We start from the raw sequence: 19057 nt of genomic DNA, 5'->3' as shown, positions 1-19057 counted from the left end.
TTATAAGTTGAACAGAGGTTGTTATGTTCAACAAAAAGTTAGCTAGTGGTTCAGAAACAGACAGTTATTAAGTCATGTATCTAACCGAATTTGTGTAGTGTTCTATACTAATCAAAGCCTTCTAGTGAAAAACCTTCTGGAAATAGAAGAAGGGGTGACGTAGGAGTTTTATCTATGTACATCCATAAAACTCCGTGTGTTATTTCCTTCTACTCCTTGCATTCATTTACCTAACGCTTCAAATCTAGAAAACAGTTCCGCAGTTGAATCCTTTCAAGAGCTTGCGAAGATTTGTGAAGAATAGAAATAGATCTTAATCTCTCACAGGATTAACATCGAATTGAAAGTTGAAAGTTGTTAACTATACTCAGAACCCCCTCTCTATAGTTGACACCGATCATAACAAGATTCTTGAACTCTCGTTACATAACAGATTCATTTTCGAAATAGACTCCTCTCAAAATCAAGGTATTAATTTAGATATTGATGAATTTTATGAATTGTTCAAATTTTAGTTAATTTGTTGAACTATTTGGTCAATTAATGTGTAACGATAGACAAGACTCTTGTTTGATGTGTATTATGACTATTTGATCATTTTCTTGACCATTTGTTTTCTAGAACTATTAGGGTGTGTTTGATGAGTGGGAATTGGAATTGGAATTCTAATTCCAATTCCATGAGAATTGGCATTGAATTACAATTCAATTCCTATGTTTGGAAACATTATAGAATTGTAATTCAATTTCAATTCCTATGTTTGGGAAAATATTAGAATTGTAATTCAATTTCAATTCATATGTTTGTAAAATAAAATATCGGTTCAAAATGTTAACTTCTTAAATATGTTTTCACGTTTTTGGCACGTTTAATACGTTTTTGACATGTTTAACACATTTTTGACATGTTTAACATGTTTTTGACATATTTAATACGTTTAACACGTTTTTTACACGTTTAACACGTTTTTGGCACGTTTAATACGTTTTTGACATGTTTAACACATTTTTGACATGTTTAACATGTTTTTGACATGTTTAATACATTTAACACGTTTAACACGTTTTTACACGTTTAACACGTTTTTGGCACGTTTAAACACATTTTTGACATGTTTAATACGTTTTCACACGTAAAATACATTTTCACACGTTTTTAATATTTTTGGTATGTTTAACACGTTTTTGACATTTTTAATACATTTAACATGTTTTTCACATGTTTTGACAAGTTTAACACGTTTTTCACGTTTTGGCACGTTTTTGACATGTTTAACATGTTTAAAACGTTTTTCACATGTTTTCACATTTTTTGCACGTTAAACACGTTTTTGGCGTGTTTAACACGTTTAACATGTTTTGGCACGTTTAATACGTTTTTCACACGTTTTCATGTTTTTGGCACATTTAACACGTTTTTGACATTTTTAATACGTTTAACATGTTTTCACACGTTTTGATAAGATTAACACATTTTTCACGTTTTTTGGCACATTTAACACGTTTTTGACATGTTTAACACGTTTAACATATTTTTCACATGTTTAACACGTTTTACACATTTTTGGCACGTTTTATATATTTTTGGCACGTTTAACACTTTTTAACATGTTTAACACGTTTTTGATATATTTAACACATTTGACAAGTTTAACACATTTTTGGCACGTTTAACACGTTTTTTTCACATTTTTGGCATGTTTAACACATTTTAAACATGTCCCAAGTGTGTTAAACAGGCCAAAATGTATTGAACATGTCAAAATGTGGTAAATGTGCCGAAATTTATCAAACGTGTTAAACGTGCCAAAAATGTGTTAAACATATCGAAATATGTTAAACATGCCAAAAACGTGAAAACGTGTTAAACATGTCAAAAACGTGTTTAACGTGCCAAAAACATGATAAACGTTTTTAATGTGTTAAAAACATGTTAAACGTGTCAAAAATGTAAAAACGTGTTAAACATATCAAAAATTGTGTTAAGCATGCTAAATAAGTGAAAAACTTGTTAAATGTGCCAAAACGTAAAAACGTATTAAACGTGTCAAAAACGTGTTAAATGTGTCAAATGTGTCAAAAACGTAAAAAAATGTGAAACATGTCAACAATGTGTTAAACGTGTTTAATGTGTTAATAACGTTTTAAACGTGTTAAAAACATGAAAACGTGTTAAACGTGCCAAATATGTGAAAAACTTGTTAAACGTGCCAAAACGTGTTAAACGTGTTAAAATGTGGTAAATATGTCAAAAACGTGTTAAACATGTCAAAAACGTATTAAACTTGCCAAAAACATGATATAAGTGTTTAATGTATTAAAAGCGTATTAATTGTGTCAAAAACCTAAAAACGTGTTAAACGTGTCAAAAATGTGTCAAAACGTGTTAAAAACGTGTTAAAAACGTGTTAAACGTGTCAAATATGTGAATAACTTGTTAAACATGCCAACACGTGTAAAATGTGTCAGAATATGAAAAACGTGTTAAATGTGTCAAAAACGTGTTAAAAATGTAAAAATCGTGTTAAACGTGTTAAGGACGTGAAAAATGTGTTAAGTATGTCAAAAATGTGTTAAACGTGCCAAAAAATGTGTTAAACGTGAAAAATGTGTTAAACGTGTTAAACGTGTTTAATATGTGAAAAACGCGTTAAACATGTCAAAGACGTGAAAAACGTGTTAATTTGGAATTACAATTCCGACATAAAAAGATTGGAATTGAGAACTCTCAAATTACACTATATTGAATTCCATTGGAATTTTAATTTTAATTTCAATTCTTAATATTAAAGTGTCTAACAAACATAAAAATTGAAATTGGACCCTCCAATTCCAATGTCAATTCCAGGGTTATCAAACACACCCTTAATGATTTTTATTAATTTTTATTTGTAGTGAGACAACACGCGGGCTGACCCCCTAACCCGCAACCCACATTGGGTTGGGTTGGGGATTTTTAGCCCGCCGTGATTGTGGGTCGACCCCCCATTGAACCGTCAAACGATGGGTTTTGGTGGGTAAACCCGTCCCGCCATGGGTTGGCCCGTCTGACCGCTCTAGTTTGCGTATATTGTTGGGTTTGAGAGGTTTAAATACTCAAATTTAAAAATATATATATATATATATATATATATATATATATATATCCTCTAACTAGTTATATAGGTTAATTTTATATATTTAGTTTTTATATAATTTATTTATATGTTTAGTATTTTGTTTTTATTCTATATTTTTTTTTATTTATATCAGTTTTACATTATGAATTTATAATAATGAACAACATTAATAAAAAACACTTAAAAATAATCAAACATATTGGGACTCAATTTATAAAATTTATAAATATACATGTAGTATTGAAAAAATTAAAAAATTAGTACCTTTTGAAAATTAAAAAATTGGTACATTCCAAAATATTCAATTAAATTTTGAAAATGATTTTTTGAGTTTAAAAATGAATTACGGCTTAGTGTGATAATTACAATATTTTGAGTTTGAAAATAAACTTTTGGATTAGAAATGATTAATAAGAAATGGAAAAGGCATGAACTTAGTGCTTAATTGTTGTGTGATATCATTCAAGAAGGAAAATTGTCTTGTTTGACATACAAGGACAAAAAAATCAGATTAATAAATAGATAAAATCTCATTTTGAACCTATTTAATTTTCTTGTATTTTTTTTATCATTTTTATATTATTTATATAAATTTAAGTTTTAAAATATAATCTTAAGTGTAAAATATGAGTACTTACATAATTTATAATATATATATATATATATATATATATAAATAACAAATTTTCCGCATTTATTAATAATCCAGTTATTCATTCAAAACATTAATTGAAAAGAGACCATTAGAACATTCTATCCAACATAACCAAGAATATTGATAAATACCTTAGTTAAATAAAAATGTTATTATTATGTATCTAAGGTTAATATATTTAAATATCTTAAATTCCAATGGGTTAGTAGTAGATGGACTAGCATCCTAATCTAACAAAAACAAATAGCTAATAATGTATTTTGCAATAATCTTATAAAGTATGATTTTGAAAATTGAAAAGTGAGTCGAGACCTAAATTAAAATTGATACAAATAGACTCTCCAATCCACAACTAATTCATTAAGCATTCAAAAAGTATGGATTCAAAATCATATCTTCATAAGTAGGCTAACCCGGACATTAGAGCATCTCCAACGCATGACCTGTGCCCGCATGGGACAGCTTGGAAAAGGGCAGGTCATTGGTTTTTTTCATTTTTTGCATTGTAGATAAAAGCAAAAAGAGGGCAGTGCCCTCTATGCCGGTCATGCCCTCCTCTGACTTTTTCATCATTATATAATATAATATACTATATAAATAGAAATATTAGTTATATATTTAATTATAATATTTTTTCCTACTATTTTTAAGTAACATTATAATAACATTAAATAAATATATATTCTAAAGTTTTACTATAAGATAGGAATATTAATTATATATTAAATTATAATAATATTAATTATATATTTAATTATAAAAATATTATAATATTTTATTATAATATAAAAATATTAATTATATATTCTAAAATTTTTCTATAATATAGGAATATATGTTATATATTCTCAAATTTATTCGTTTTTAATATTATAATATATTTTAAATTATAAAAATATTTTATATTTTCTATTAATTATATTAATATGTTTTAAGGGTGAAATTTTAAATTCTCCTATAATATATATAATACAGTAATATTACTTATATATTTAATTAATAAATATATTTTTTAAATAAATTAATATATTTTTTATTAATTATATTAACACGTGAGTTTAAAATCTCAAATTTTCCTATAATATAGTTATAATATAGGAATATTAGTTATAATATTCCTATATTATAAATTAGTTATTTATTTAAAATATTATAAATAAAATTTATTATTTAGATAAGAGGGAGGGCAGAAGCATTGTAGTGTTTTGGACAACTACAATGTGTGCCCGCTTTCTGCTGATGTGGAATATTGATTTCACAAAATAAGAGGGCAGAGGTCTTGTGCGCTGCTGATGCGCTTAGGGTCACTATGCAATTTTTAATTTTTTTAACATATTTTAGAGATATATAATATTTTAATCAAATTAATAAAAATAATTTAATTTATTTGGTTAATTCTGTTCTTTATAAATATAGATCAAAAGTTCAAACTTGGACCTACCCTTTTCCTAGAATAAAAAAATAATTTAATGGTTAGAGTCGTTAGACTTTCATGTTATAATTATTATTTTTAAATCTTATTGAAAACCATTAATCAAACGAGCTCTTATAAACATAATTATGATTAGGAATGATGAAGTTTGGAAGAAAAAAGAAAAAGAATAATAGGATTAGAGGATTGTACAAAAGAAAGTTTGAGGTCAATAAAGAAGAAATGATAATAGTTTAAGGACAAATATAATTTTGTTACTGGTCTAAATTGCTGATGGCACAATAAAGAAACTGACGCAACAAACCATCGTCCTTTTCTTATTTTTTTGGTACATAAATCCACGCTAATCACGTTTTTTAGTAAAACAACTTTTTGAGTTATTCTTAATGGTACAGGTAATAACTGTTTCATTTTATTTATTTTTTTAAATAATCCATTTCAAATTTAAATTGGGAAGTGATAGGAGGATGAAGTTTGGAAGAGGAAATAATGGAGAGAACGATATGTCATTATATGATTAAAAAAGAAAAGAAATTATTATTTTTTCAACGAATCTTATCCCAATATTTTTTCATTTAAATTTGATGGAATTCATAACTTTAAGAACATTTTACAATTAAAATTGCAATCTTCCAATTTTCTAAAAAATAATAATTGCGTCTGACCGTTATATTGATTGTAAGATGGACTAAATTTATCATTTTCACATTAAACAAAATTTAGAAAAAGAAATAAATACTCAACAATAAACATGAATTAAATACTAAATAATAAACATACAAAATCTGTTTAAATAATTCATTTGATTTATATGAATAATACACTATCGTTATAGTTATTTTAAATTAATCTATCAATTAAAATATCATTTATTTAAAAAATATATATATATTAAATATTATTACACCATCTTTTCATTCAATAATTTAATTTTTATATCCAAAACAAACAAAATTATTTAATATTAAAGCATTTTAAATGTAAATACTCTCACTAGGCTTTATTATTGAAATAATATGTGAATTATTTTAATAATCTTGATTGATATAAACTTAAAAAAAAAATTATGTGAAAACTTAAAAGTTAATAATATATTATATAAAATATTTTAGAATTTTGATTAATTAATTAAGTAATGTGAACTAAATTGAAATAATTTTGGATTATATTGTAATTATTTAAAGTTTGTAACTTAGTTTTAAGAGAGTAAATCAAATTAGATTGACTTTTAAATTATTAAATTCTTAATAAAACACTCTTTAATGACTAAAAAAAAGTTAAACTAATAAAAATGATCAAACAAAAATGATTTAAGAATAATAAACAACAATAAAACAAGAGATATTTATCACTAATGCTATGTTATCGTTTTAAATTCGATTTTATTATTTAAATAATCACAATCAAAATATATATAAATATATTATATCATTTTATCTCTTTTATCGTATCACTTAATTTGTTAACTAAAATATTATATATTTTAAATTAATAACTAAAAAAAATACTCACCTCTAAATTATAATCAATAACTTAAATAACTGAATTATTTAAATGACTCGAATCCAACCAAGTCATAAATAGGTTTGTGTGGTGAGAAAATAAAATTCTTATCCTAGTCCAAAAACATGGTAAATAAGTTTGGCATAATCAGATGTAGACATAAATTAATTTGATTATGACTTAAAGAAATGAAGACCACATAGTTAAAAATATTGAAAATAAATAAAATAAAAATAAATTGTCTTATTATCAAATTATTCAAATAATTTCATAAAAATCAATATAATTTAATATAATATAATTTATTTCATTCTATCTAATTAATTATATCACTCCATAAACTAATAAAAATATAAAAACAATCTTTATTTTTATTTATTTTATCATTTTATATTAATATATTTTTATTTTAAAAAAATATACTTTTTTAAAATCTATTTATTTTTTACATTAAAATTGTAACTTTTATATATATTACTAAAATATTTACAAATATGAGTTTTTAATTTATTTTTCTCTGTCAATAAATAATAAAAACAAATAAATTATACGGCACGCCATTCAAAGTTAGGATTTTTGTAATAAAATAGAAATTAGACTTTTAGATTTTTTTATATTGAACTTTTAATTTTTAAATATATTATTAAAATATTTACAAATATGAATTTTTAATTTATTCTTCTCTTACTATAAATTATAAACTAATGGACCAATTCTATTTAACCTTTTTTTTAATAAAATAAAACAAATTAGTTAATTAAACCCATAAGTTATAAATTATAATTATAATTAATTAACATATAACTCATATTCCATATTTATAATTTTCAAATCTAACCATCATCTCTTTCATCATCTCCCCCACTATTCTGTATTCCTCAAACGACCGCTCCACAGCATTACACCTTAAAAGCTCCGGCAAGAACCACCAAAACGCCGTCATAATCACAAACGCAACCGTCATCACCGTCGCCACCGCCGTCGGCAATCCAAACCTAACCCCAATCGTTTTCTTCATCATTATCTCCAATACTAAACAAAACCCATGAAAAACAAAGAACCAACTCGTCATTCCCGTCGGCCAATTCCTACACAAGTAAAAAAATATAATCTCATGCATTAAAGCCGATACAAAGAAAGTCGCCATCACCGCCGTTACCGCCGCCCATTTCCGACCACAAATCCTAGTCAAAATTCTCAGACATGGATCGTATACAGTCGGACGTAGGATTCTTGATACCATTATGTTCCATCTTCTTCCCCAGAAATCTTGAAGAGATGTAGAGAGATATGGTTCATTAAACTGAGGTTCAAGTTCTACACCGAGAAGAATTCGAGCCGTAGCCGCCATTGATGCTAACAATAACTCTAGAAATGAATACATATGGAGAAAATGTAGGACTGTTAAGCAAATTGGATGCATTAGGTCGCGGAAATCGTAGATCCCAATCAAGGATGCTAAAAGTAAACCCTTGATAGCGTAATTCCAAGTGGGTTTTCTGTTGTTTTGAGTTTTGTGTTGGATTTTGATGGGGAAACAGGCGACGGCGAGGAATTTGGGGAGGGATAGAGATTGGTCGGAGGAAAGAGGACCAATATCGAAGGCGAAGAGGAGGAGTTTGAAATTGGCGAGCCAGGTTATAAGGAAGGCAGTAATACCGCCTAAGTGCATGGAATGGAGGTTTAATGGAAGGAAGAAGAAGAGAGAGATGATCGGAAAGAAGGCGAGAAGACGGGGAATACCTTTGGGGATTAGTTTTCCGGCGATGAAGGAGTAGATAAATGAAATGATTATGGAGATCCATACTTTGTAGAATCTTGATAGTTCGCCGTCTAGTGTGTAGCCGTCGTAGTAAATTTTCCGGTCCATTTTCCGATCAGTTCTGTTTTTGTAGACGGTGGTTCCTTTCTCTCTCTCTCTTTGATGTTTATAGGTGGGGAGATGTTTTGTTAAAGGGCCAATAGTTTGTGTAGAAGTAATATATTTGTTTTTATTGGGAAAGGAGAAAATCTTATTATTATTTAAATATTTTTTTGGGGGGTTAAATAAATAAAATATATAAAATTTTATTTATTTATTATAAGTGGTTCATAAAAGAAAATAATGGTTTAATCCTCGTTTAAAACGTCTTAATTTGTAATATTGAGGTCTAATCTCTTGATTAATCCGTAATTCAATCCGAATCCTAAATCCTAATTCGGATTGGATATTTCAGATTGGATTGAGATCGGATCGGATTGAGTTCGGATTGAATTAAATCGGATTAGATTAGGATTATCCAAACTATCTAAATAAAAAAATATTTTTTAATTTATTTTTCTTTAAATTAAATTTTATCACAATATAATATATATTTTACTTATCATCACTTTCACAACTAATTTTATTTTTATTTTTTTATTATTTTTTTCAGATTCAAATTTAATAATAATAAAAAATTCGAATTTAAAAAAAAAAATTAAAAAAAAATTGTTGACTAATTTCAAATTGATATATATAAATATTTTTTAGTTTGGATTATCCAAACCATTTTCAATCAAATTCGTATCCGATCTGTATTAATTAGTAAAATGGTTTGGATTACGGATTGAATAAATTTAGTTTGGATTTAATACGGATCGGACAAAACGGATTAGTTTTACCCATTTGCTCACCCCTAGTCACCCGTGAGAAAATAGACTACAAATACCTTTTTAGGTACCTTTAAGATTGAGTGTGGTGGCCTAGTGATTTGCTCGGAGTGTTTGTAGTTTATTTTCTCACATGTTACGATACTCGGGTTCGGAACGTTATAGGTGGTATTAGAACCGACCTGATGATAAAACAAATGTCAGAGCACCTCTTGAATCCCGTGGAAATAAAGTGTCATGTTGATTACTTATATTGGGGGAGTTTGAGATTACGAATTGATTGCGGAAAAAACTTTATGTAACTAAGAGTGAGCTTAATAGATTATAGATATCTAGTATTTTATATTTTGAAAAGTAAATATATTATAATAATTAGTTTTAATATTATTTAAAGTAAAGATAAAGTAATTTTTATATTTATTATGAAATATGTATTTAATGTAAAGGAAACTATTTAGGTAGAAAAAAGAAAAGAAAAGTGGACTATTATTTAAAAAGTAAATGTAGTAAATATCATTGATTTTTGGTTTTCGACTATTTAAAATAATAATAATAAATAAATTAAAAAGTGATTTTTTTTTTATTTTATGAAATTGATAGATGATGATGTTATAATAAACTTTTAGTTAAAACTTTTTGACAAATATTATTATTTTTTACTACTTTAAAACATATATATATTAAAAGAGTTCATTTTTCTATCAACTATTTGTGTGTTTTTAAAATAACTTGATTTATAAAAATGTAATTTTAGATAAAATTTAGAATATTTAAATTAAACAATTAAAATAATCTTTTATTTAATATTTAAATTAATTATTTAAAAAAAATGATAAAATGTTTGAGTTATTAAAATAACTGAAATTAATTAGTTTACATTATATTACTCCACCACCTCGCATCTATCAATCACATACCTCAATTTATTAAAAAAAAATACATAAATATTTTATATTTTAAATTATTTAATATTATATATAAATATTCTTTTAAGTCTTTTTAGAAAAAAAATTTTTTTCTTAAAAAATTCTACCTCTTCAAAATCAAACCAATCATTATTATTTTTCTTTTGAATTAATTTCTTTTCCCAAATCAGGCATTCTTTGATTAAAATTAAATAACTCATCAAACCAGGCCTTAGCACATAAAACATGATTGCTTAATTTATCTTTTTTTAGCTGAGAAATTCAAATATAGCCCCCAAAGTAAGAAGAAATATTTAAAATGGAACTCAAGTATTTTACAACGAAATTACGACTTAAACTTTTGAATTGTTCAAACTTACCTTCTTCTTTTTATTTATTTATTTTTTGGTCAAAGCTGTATTCTTTTTTTTATTAAAAATTAACACAATTTTGTCGGTAAGGAAGACTAACTAAACTTTCAAATACTTTTTAACTTTTAATATAATTGCTACATGACTGAAAAAAAACTTTCAAATACTTGTTTGATTTCTTATTTGTGTCCCACATGTATTTCTTATCTAAATTCATAGTAAAAAATTAATTATTGGAATATTGGGTTTGCTTGATAATTATTTGGATATTAGTCATATAACTCTAATCATTTAGTTTAATATATTTTAAACAAAAATCAAATTAATATATGATACAATTTGTTTTTTAGTCATAATTATATTGATTAATATATTTGGAGAAACTATTATTGAACTATTTGGCTAAACCATATATCTAATAAGTCAATGTATTTTTTTTTATCACTTTATATATAGTTCTATAAAACTATAATTTGTACATCTAAATTATTTGTTCCCTTTACTATTATAATATTTTATTTTAAAAAATAGTATTTAACATTATCATGTTATCCAAGATATTGGTGGGTTCAATTTTGATTATTTAAATAATTAAATTAAAAAATATTGTCTTAAAATCGTTAAAATTATCATTAATCTTTATTTCTTTTTACGGGATTTGATTTAAAACACTTGGATGAATACAGTTATTTGTGTCCATTTATTTGTAAAAAAGAAGTCTGTTGAGATATAAGTCCTGAAATTGGGGAAAAGGATCAAGTTGGCCGTCATCAAGATGGATCGCCCTTACATGGACAACAAAGTCATACTAATGCAAGAGCTTGTTACAAATTCGGAAACTTTTTAAAATTAGTTTTAAAATAGTACTCATAGTTAGTACCATTTTAATTGTTATAATATTTTTCACACTAAATAAAATTTCAAATATTTATTTATTAAATAATAATATTGTTAATTAAGAATATAACTGGGTGGGTTATCTGTATTAGTAGACAGGATTAATACCATATTTGTAACAATTTAAATAGATTAATACTTATTTTTTTAGATTTCTTTAATAGAGAATAAAAGAAGTAAATGTCTAAAATTGAACATTATTTTTTTCATAAACTAAAAAAACGACTTACTTGATGGATGGCATGTTATTCTCTTAGACATTGCTTGCAAGTTTATATTATCTATATCTGCACTTCAAATTTTATTTTTTTAATGAATTATAAATTCATTACATCATATTCTTTTATATACATAACTTTCTAGATATAAAAATAATAAATTCAATCTAAATTATTTTAAGACGTTATATTTGATATAATTTGAGCTTAAAATTATTGATAATTTTTTTATAATTATAATATTTATATAAATTTAATTTGCATACATATTGATATAATTGTTAATTTATTTTTTAATGATATTAATATTAATATATAATATATTATTTAATTGATATATCGATCATTATATAATAAATATATCATTTTTTATAATAAGTATAAGAGTAATTATATATTAAATTTATTTTATATACATAAGTAAATAAAATAATTTTATCCTCTTTTATTTACTTGAGATATTGTGATTAGATGTGAAGTTAGCTATAAATTTTGAAGATTCCAAAAATACAAATTAAGAAACTAAAAACTGTCATTAATTGGATAACAAAATTATGAAAGTGTAACACCTAAAAAAACAAATTGTCTTTCAAAATAATTTCAAAACAACCTTTTTGAAGTTGGTCTCGAAAATGAAAAAAAAAAATGAAAGTGGCCAATTATGAAAGTTTTGATTTTAAAAGTCGTTATTTGTTTTTTTTGAAAGGTATTTTTATTTGTAAAAATACAAATAAAATAATCTGATTTAGTTCGGTACTTTAAACTCGGGAAATTGTTTCAACAATATGTATGTAGTCTCTACATTTTTCACTATTCTAAATTTGGTTGAATTTTACAGTTTTATTTTATTAATTATTTTTTCGAGACTTACCCACCAAGGTAAATCAATGATAAGAGTCGGTTTAAGAGACTAAAATGTCACGAGTTCAATTCCACCTCTAAGCGCTTTAAGTTTAAGCGGGGAAACATGGTTGTGGGTGTCATGCTAGTTCTCTTTTAATTCTCAAAAATTATTTTCTCGAGAGTTAACATGCGTCTAAATGTATAATATCCCGATCAATCATATTTAATGTCGAATTTTGTCACAATCTGTTCGTGACATGCTATAAGTATAGTAATGATTCAAATCACAATAAGAATGATGAAATAGAAACAGACTAGACATAGTCGTAAAAGCAACACTCAAGTGTACCTTAAATTAAAATTCCAACTTAGTTTTCAAACTGATTGGTCGGGATTTGTTTTTGTTATCTTTTTTTACTAGGTTTAATTATCTTATATCTCTTTGTTTGTCAACCAAATTCAATGATTTTTTCGCTCACTTGTTCATCTACATGCAAACAAAAGACCCACTGAGGCCGAAAATCGAATGAATCCAACATCGTCGCGGAATCGAAACCCAAAATGGGGAAGAAATTGCATGGGCTGTTATTTTATAATCTAAGTCCTTATTCACATCATCACACAATCATCAATCATTGTTTGAAGTATATCAACAAGTTGACCAAAAGTATTAGAAAATATTTTACTTTATTTTTTATTAATTTTTTGTTGAATTGGTTCATCTTCAAACTATATCTAGATCAATGAATGTAGTCAATCCAATAGGCCAAGTTTCTTCTCAAATGAATCATCACAAAGACATCAATTATCATTAAAAGTTTATCAAAAAATTGACCAAAAATGTTAGAAATTTTTTCCATATTTATTTTCGGTTTTATTGATCTTCGATCTACATTTAAGTCAAGTGAATGAATATCAATCCAAATCAATAATTCTGTAGACCTACAAATAAACTAAGTCATTGTTCAACTTCATCCAAAATTAATATTCAAATGTCAAAAAAATATGTCCTATTTTTTTTTACATTTCTTAAAGAGGATTAGACCTATATGTACTTAAATATCATCTAATAGAACTTATTCAAAGTCAATTCATGTCAAATGATTAAAATCAAGTTATGTTTATTTAATAAAATAATTATTTGAAAATTTCAAAATCAAATATTATATCACTCCTACCTAATCTAGAATCATTTAATATTCAATAAAATTCATATTACAAATTACATTATCAACCTAAACAACATTATCAAGTTTTAGCCAATTTCAAATAAATTAAGGATTTTCGGTTTAGACAATTAGAATTTATATTTTAATATTTTAGAATCAACAAATGAAGTATATAGAACAGATTTACAAACTCAAATTATCAATTACTTTTTGAAATTTTCAAATGATCACATAAAATCAAAAAATTTAAATTACATGAGTTAAAAATCATCTTATGTACAATTATGAACTCCAATCAACATAACGATCAAAGTCATACACACTCAGCTAGCCAAGAACAAAAACTCAAATTTTCAAAAAAAACAAACTTGAAAACTAGAAAATGAAACACTCAATCTCTTTTACTCTTTCTCTGAAAATCATTCTCTAGCCTTACAAATGGCTTGCAGATCAATTGCTTGAAATTTTGGTTTAATTAGTCATCTAAATTTAAATTAGAGATTTCCTTAAGTCGGTTTGAATGGATTTTTATTTGGCAAATTGATCTCTATCATCCATTTAACAAATGTCTTTAGCCATAATTGAATTTAAACCTTTGAAATTCATATCCTCAAATTTGGCGCTAGACCTTCGTGTTGAAGAACAAATGCGTAAAAGAAGAAGAATATCAACCCGTTTTAAGGGTGTTATGATAACTTTCTACACTAAAAAAAATAAAAATATTAGACAAATATTTGTAATAACATGATATCCTACTCGAAATAAATAAATAAATAAATAATGATAATAATTATCCTATATTATTTATTATATATATATATATATATATATATATATATATAACTTTTTAAATTGTTGGATAGGAACTAATAATTAATTAATTAAATAAAATAATTTTATCTGTTCTTGTTTTCTATATAATAATTGAGATTTTGTGGTAAAATTTAGATGATATAATTTTATTATTATTATTATTATTATATATATATATATATTTAGAATTTAAATATGTTAATAGTATACTTATTTATTTATTTTTACAGATTATAAATAAGTAATTAATTGAACGCAATGAATTATCAAGAATGATTATGTTAAAATTTTCATTTATATGCATAAGTAAATTGTAATCAAACATCATTTTATTCATTTTTATAATTATGTTATTTATTTATTAAACAAAAATACTAAAATAATTTTTTTAAAGAAATTATAAAAAAAAACACATTTGAACATTTTCTTAAATAATTTGAAATTTATTTAGATAAGCCATTGAGATCTTAAAACCCACTGCAATAACCATTTGCAATAATCTACCTCTATTCTTACATGGCTTACTATTTCCATTTGGAATCTCTAATCTCAAAATTGCTTGAAAAAATAAAAAGTGAAAAGAAAAAATTAACACCTTTTAAATTGTTAGTCTCTAATTAATACCATATCAATAGTTATTTTTAAATAATTCAACAATAAAAAAAAAATACGAAGTCATACAAGATTTCATAAGAATTTGTTTTTATTTTTTATTTGTTTTAAAGCAATATATTTAATGCTTATCATCATTATCTCAATACTTTAATTTATATATTTTTGTAGACTGAAAAGATATTTGTTTTTTATTTAAAATTTGTTCTCTAACCCAAGACCTAGTGTTCAACTAAACACGTTACTCTATCACTTAAATAAACATTTTAAATTAAAATAATTTATTATGCATATATAATCTTAGGTCTCAATTATTTTATTATATTTTAAGTCCACTTTTAACAATTTTAATAAGTACATCTTAAAAAAAAAAATTGATTCTCGTTAAATAAAATTGACTTTAGTTTATCTCATTCAAGGGAGGTTAATAATATAGATTTTTAAATACTAAAATTCTAATAGAAATCATTAATGTGATTTCAAAGACGAATTACTATGTGAATTACATAACAATAAAGAATGAAAAAGAGCAAGTCGAAAAATCAACGAAGTGACGGCAAAAAAATCTCTACTCAAAATTCTGAACGACAATAAAATTTGTATTTGCCCGAGAGTTGTTAAATAATATTGAAAAAAATGCTGTCAAATAATAACTAATCATTTACAAATATTGTCAAAATAGTGAGAAATCATATAACTTATTAGAAGTTAAATGTAAAAGAGTTTGTAGATGAAAGATAAATCTGAAAACATTTTATTAGAAAATAAAATAAAATTGATAACACCATCTTCTTTGCTATCTTCTTTGCTGCAAAGAAAGTGACAAACACGAACTTAAGAAATGACCCACCAAAAATTGAAGGTATTATTCAAATTACAAAAATTCGAAACAATAAACTCGAGACAACTAAATATAGTTCTATAAATAAAACACAATACAAACTCATATCTAATATATCTAATAGTGAAAAAAAAAAAAGATAATGCACGTTCTTAACCAAAAATAAATAAAATTTGAAAAGATCATGAAAATGATGACTTTTTAACATGTCTAGAATTTTGTTTAAAAAGAGAAGATCACACAGACATGATAATATATAAAATATATATATCCATACATTCTTGAATAAAATAATTACAAATACATTATTTTTTCATAAAACAAAGCCAGATTTTAGGAGGGAAGGTTGAAATGAGCACTAATTTATTGCAATATTTTTATTTGTAGAGTTGAAGTTTAATAGCTTCTAAAATGAGGAAAATAAGTTAATTTAAAAGCGAGAAACTTTATGGACTAAAATTCTTGTAGAGTTAATAGTCAAATTAAATAAGTTGTGTTATATACACAAACTTAATCCTGTTTATTAAATTGAAATGTGTTAAGCTAGTTCAAATTAAATAATATATCTTAATTAAATAAAGTTACAACTAAAAATGTTTTTATAATCAATTAACATAAATATCTACATTAAATATCATTGTTTATAATAATTTGTACCATGATAAGCATAATAAATTTGTAGGTTCATCAATTAGTTCGATACTATCCATACACTAAGGAAGATAGCATTGAATGCAATAAGAATAAGTGTTACCAACCAAAAATGTCCGAATTTATTTAGTTAATTTGCGACAGTATGAACAATATCGATATTGTTGATGAGAACTCGGGCTTGTTAAGGAAGGCGGCAAAGGCCGACACTTATGAGTTACGTGTCGTGATGGTTACGATTTAAGCATTTTGGACGTAGATTCACCGTTAAGCTTGTTAAAATTATTTTTACATCGATGAAAAATATTTACAGATTGGAAATTATATTTAGCCAATAACTATTTTCATAACATTTAGAGTTGGGTCCAAAGTAATTATTTTGTGGCCCATTGGTCCGAGGCCCTACAAAGTGATTAGATTTAGAACAATTTCCAGCCCAATACAGACTCAGCCTAGGGCAGAAGAGGCCCTAGATTTTTCTTGACATTTCTGACCCTGCCCGTCATGGGATAGGGCAGAATGTTTATTTGTTTAATTTTTGGATGTTTTGGTTTTTGTTTTAACATATGAACTAGATCTTGTTCCCATTATTTTTAGGTGTGGATGTTTATTTGGGAAGAACTAAATTGTTGTCTTTTTTTTCCCATAAAATTATACATCTTTAGTTGATATGCTATAAAAAAACGGAATAATAACAATAATATAATACCGCAGCGACGAATCTAAAAATTAGAGTTACGTTAGACTTAAAAAATATTAAGTTGGATTTAAAAAATTAAAAAGAAAATTATAAATAGAAAAACAATATCTATTATATTATGTATTGGAACATATTTTTCGAAGACAAATAATAAATTGGCATTTTTAGTTTGAGGTTAAAATTATTTTAAATCAAAATTACTTCAAGATGCAAACTTAATGGATTTTATCATAATTATCATCATTCTTTTAATTAAAAAAAATATTAAAATAGAAAATGCAAGTATTTTTTTAATATATGATATGAAAGTATGATTAACTTGAAAATGTGTACAAATTTATAAAAAAAATAATTTTGCTACAATTTTATTATTGTACTTTTTTTTGTCAAATAAAATTTGTATTTACCTTTTGTTAACCTTCTAATTTTTGTCTTAAATAAATGTCTCTCTCATTCATGCTTTTAATGTGGGCTTTATACATTGCATAAGTTGAAAACTAAAAGAATTTTTTATTCATATTTAAGAAACAAAGTTGAGCTTCATTTTAATTTAGAAAGTATATTAATAAGTCTTGTAGTTTATCCTATTTATTTAGAAAAAAATATTATTTCATTGATTTCTATTTAAGACTATATTTTATTTATATAAACAGGTTAATATATAAATATATAAATATATACAAAATAGTAATTTTCATCTCAAAACAAATATATAGTAAAACATTTCCATTTGAAAAATATTTATAATTTAAAATGTGCAAAAAGTTCTTATTTATTAAGTTTATAGAATCCCCTCAAACTCACCTTTTTATTTAATTATCAAAAACTAAATATGTATGAATGAACACAAATAACATAAAAAAAGTTTAAAAAAATATAAATAAGATAGCATACTAAAGTTAAAAAAAAAATGTGCCAAACAAATCAAAGTTCGAGTTTGAATATATTAAAATATTTTACAAATCAAAGTTCGAGTTTGAATATATTAAAATATTTTACAAATCAAAGTTCGAGTTTGAATATATTAAAATGTTTTGTAGTTTCGAGTTTGAATATATTAAAATGTTTTATAGTTAAAGTAGCAATGACGTCCTTATAGTTTCGTGCTAATTTCACAAATTAAATAAATGTAATAATAATTAGCTCAAAATAATATATTAATGATGACAAAATTTCACCCTAAAGATTTTTGCAATTCACTCTTCTTCTTCTTCTCTATTTTTTTTTTCATTTTTACGACCATCACTAACTACAAGAATAAGAAGTTTTGAAGAATTAGATTCAAATAATAATAATAATAATAATAATAATAATAATAATAATAATAATAATAATAATAATAATAATATAGTATCTAGAGTTCTATTCACATATCTAGTTTCTTAATTTTAACAATATTATTGCAATTTTTACATGACTCCAACATGCATACAAATATTTAATTTCATCAAATATAAATATAAATAGTATTTTCAAATGAAAAGGATCATGATAAAAAAATATTAAAAGAAAACACACAACTTACATTGAGAGGAATAAATCAATTTTGATTTTTTTTTTCCAAAATACATATCCCCACCATGTTTGTTAAATTACCTAAATATAAAAATAAAAATAAAAAACTAATCAAAATTAAAGACCTTAGAAGACTTGTAATTGATATAAATTATTAACTTATATAATAATTAAAAATTTATT

At 24.4% G+C, this 19057-nt stretch overlaps 1 protein-coding gene across 1 annotated transcript; it reads right to left on the bottom strand.

Moving 5' to 3' along the window:
* Positions 1–7478: 7478 nt before the first annotated feature.
* LOC124942108 (acyl-CoA--sterol O-acyltransferase 1-like) lies at positions 7479–8658 on the bottom strand. The gene has a single exon (XM_047482531.1). It carries the CDS (start codon positions 8576–8578, stop codon positions 7514–7516), a length of 1065 nt encoding a protein of 354 aa, XP_047338487.1. The 5' UTR covers positions 8579–8658; the 3' UTR covers positions 7479–7513.
* Between the last annotated feature and the right edge of the window lie 10399 nt (positions 8659–19057).

The sequence above is a fragment of the Impatiens glandulifera genome, chromosome 6 (assembly GCF_907164915.1).
Source record: "Impatiens glandulifera chromosome 6, dImpGla2.1, whole genome shotgun sequence".
NCBI lineage: Eukaryota > Viridiplantae > Streptophyta > Magnoliopsida > Ericales > Balsaminaceae > Impatiens > Impatiens glandulifera.
Note: the sequence above shows the minus strand (reverse complement) of the source record. Positions and strands in the feature narration are given on the sequence as shown.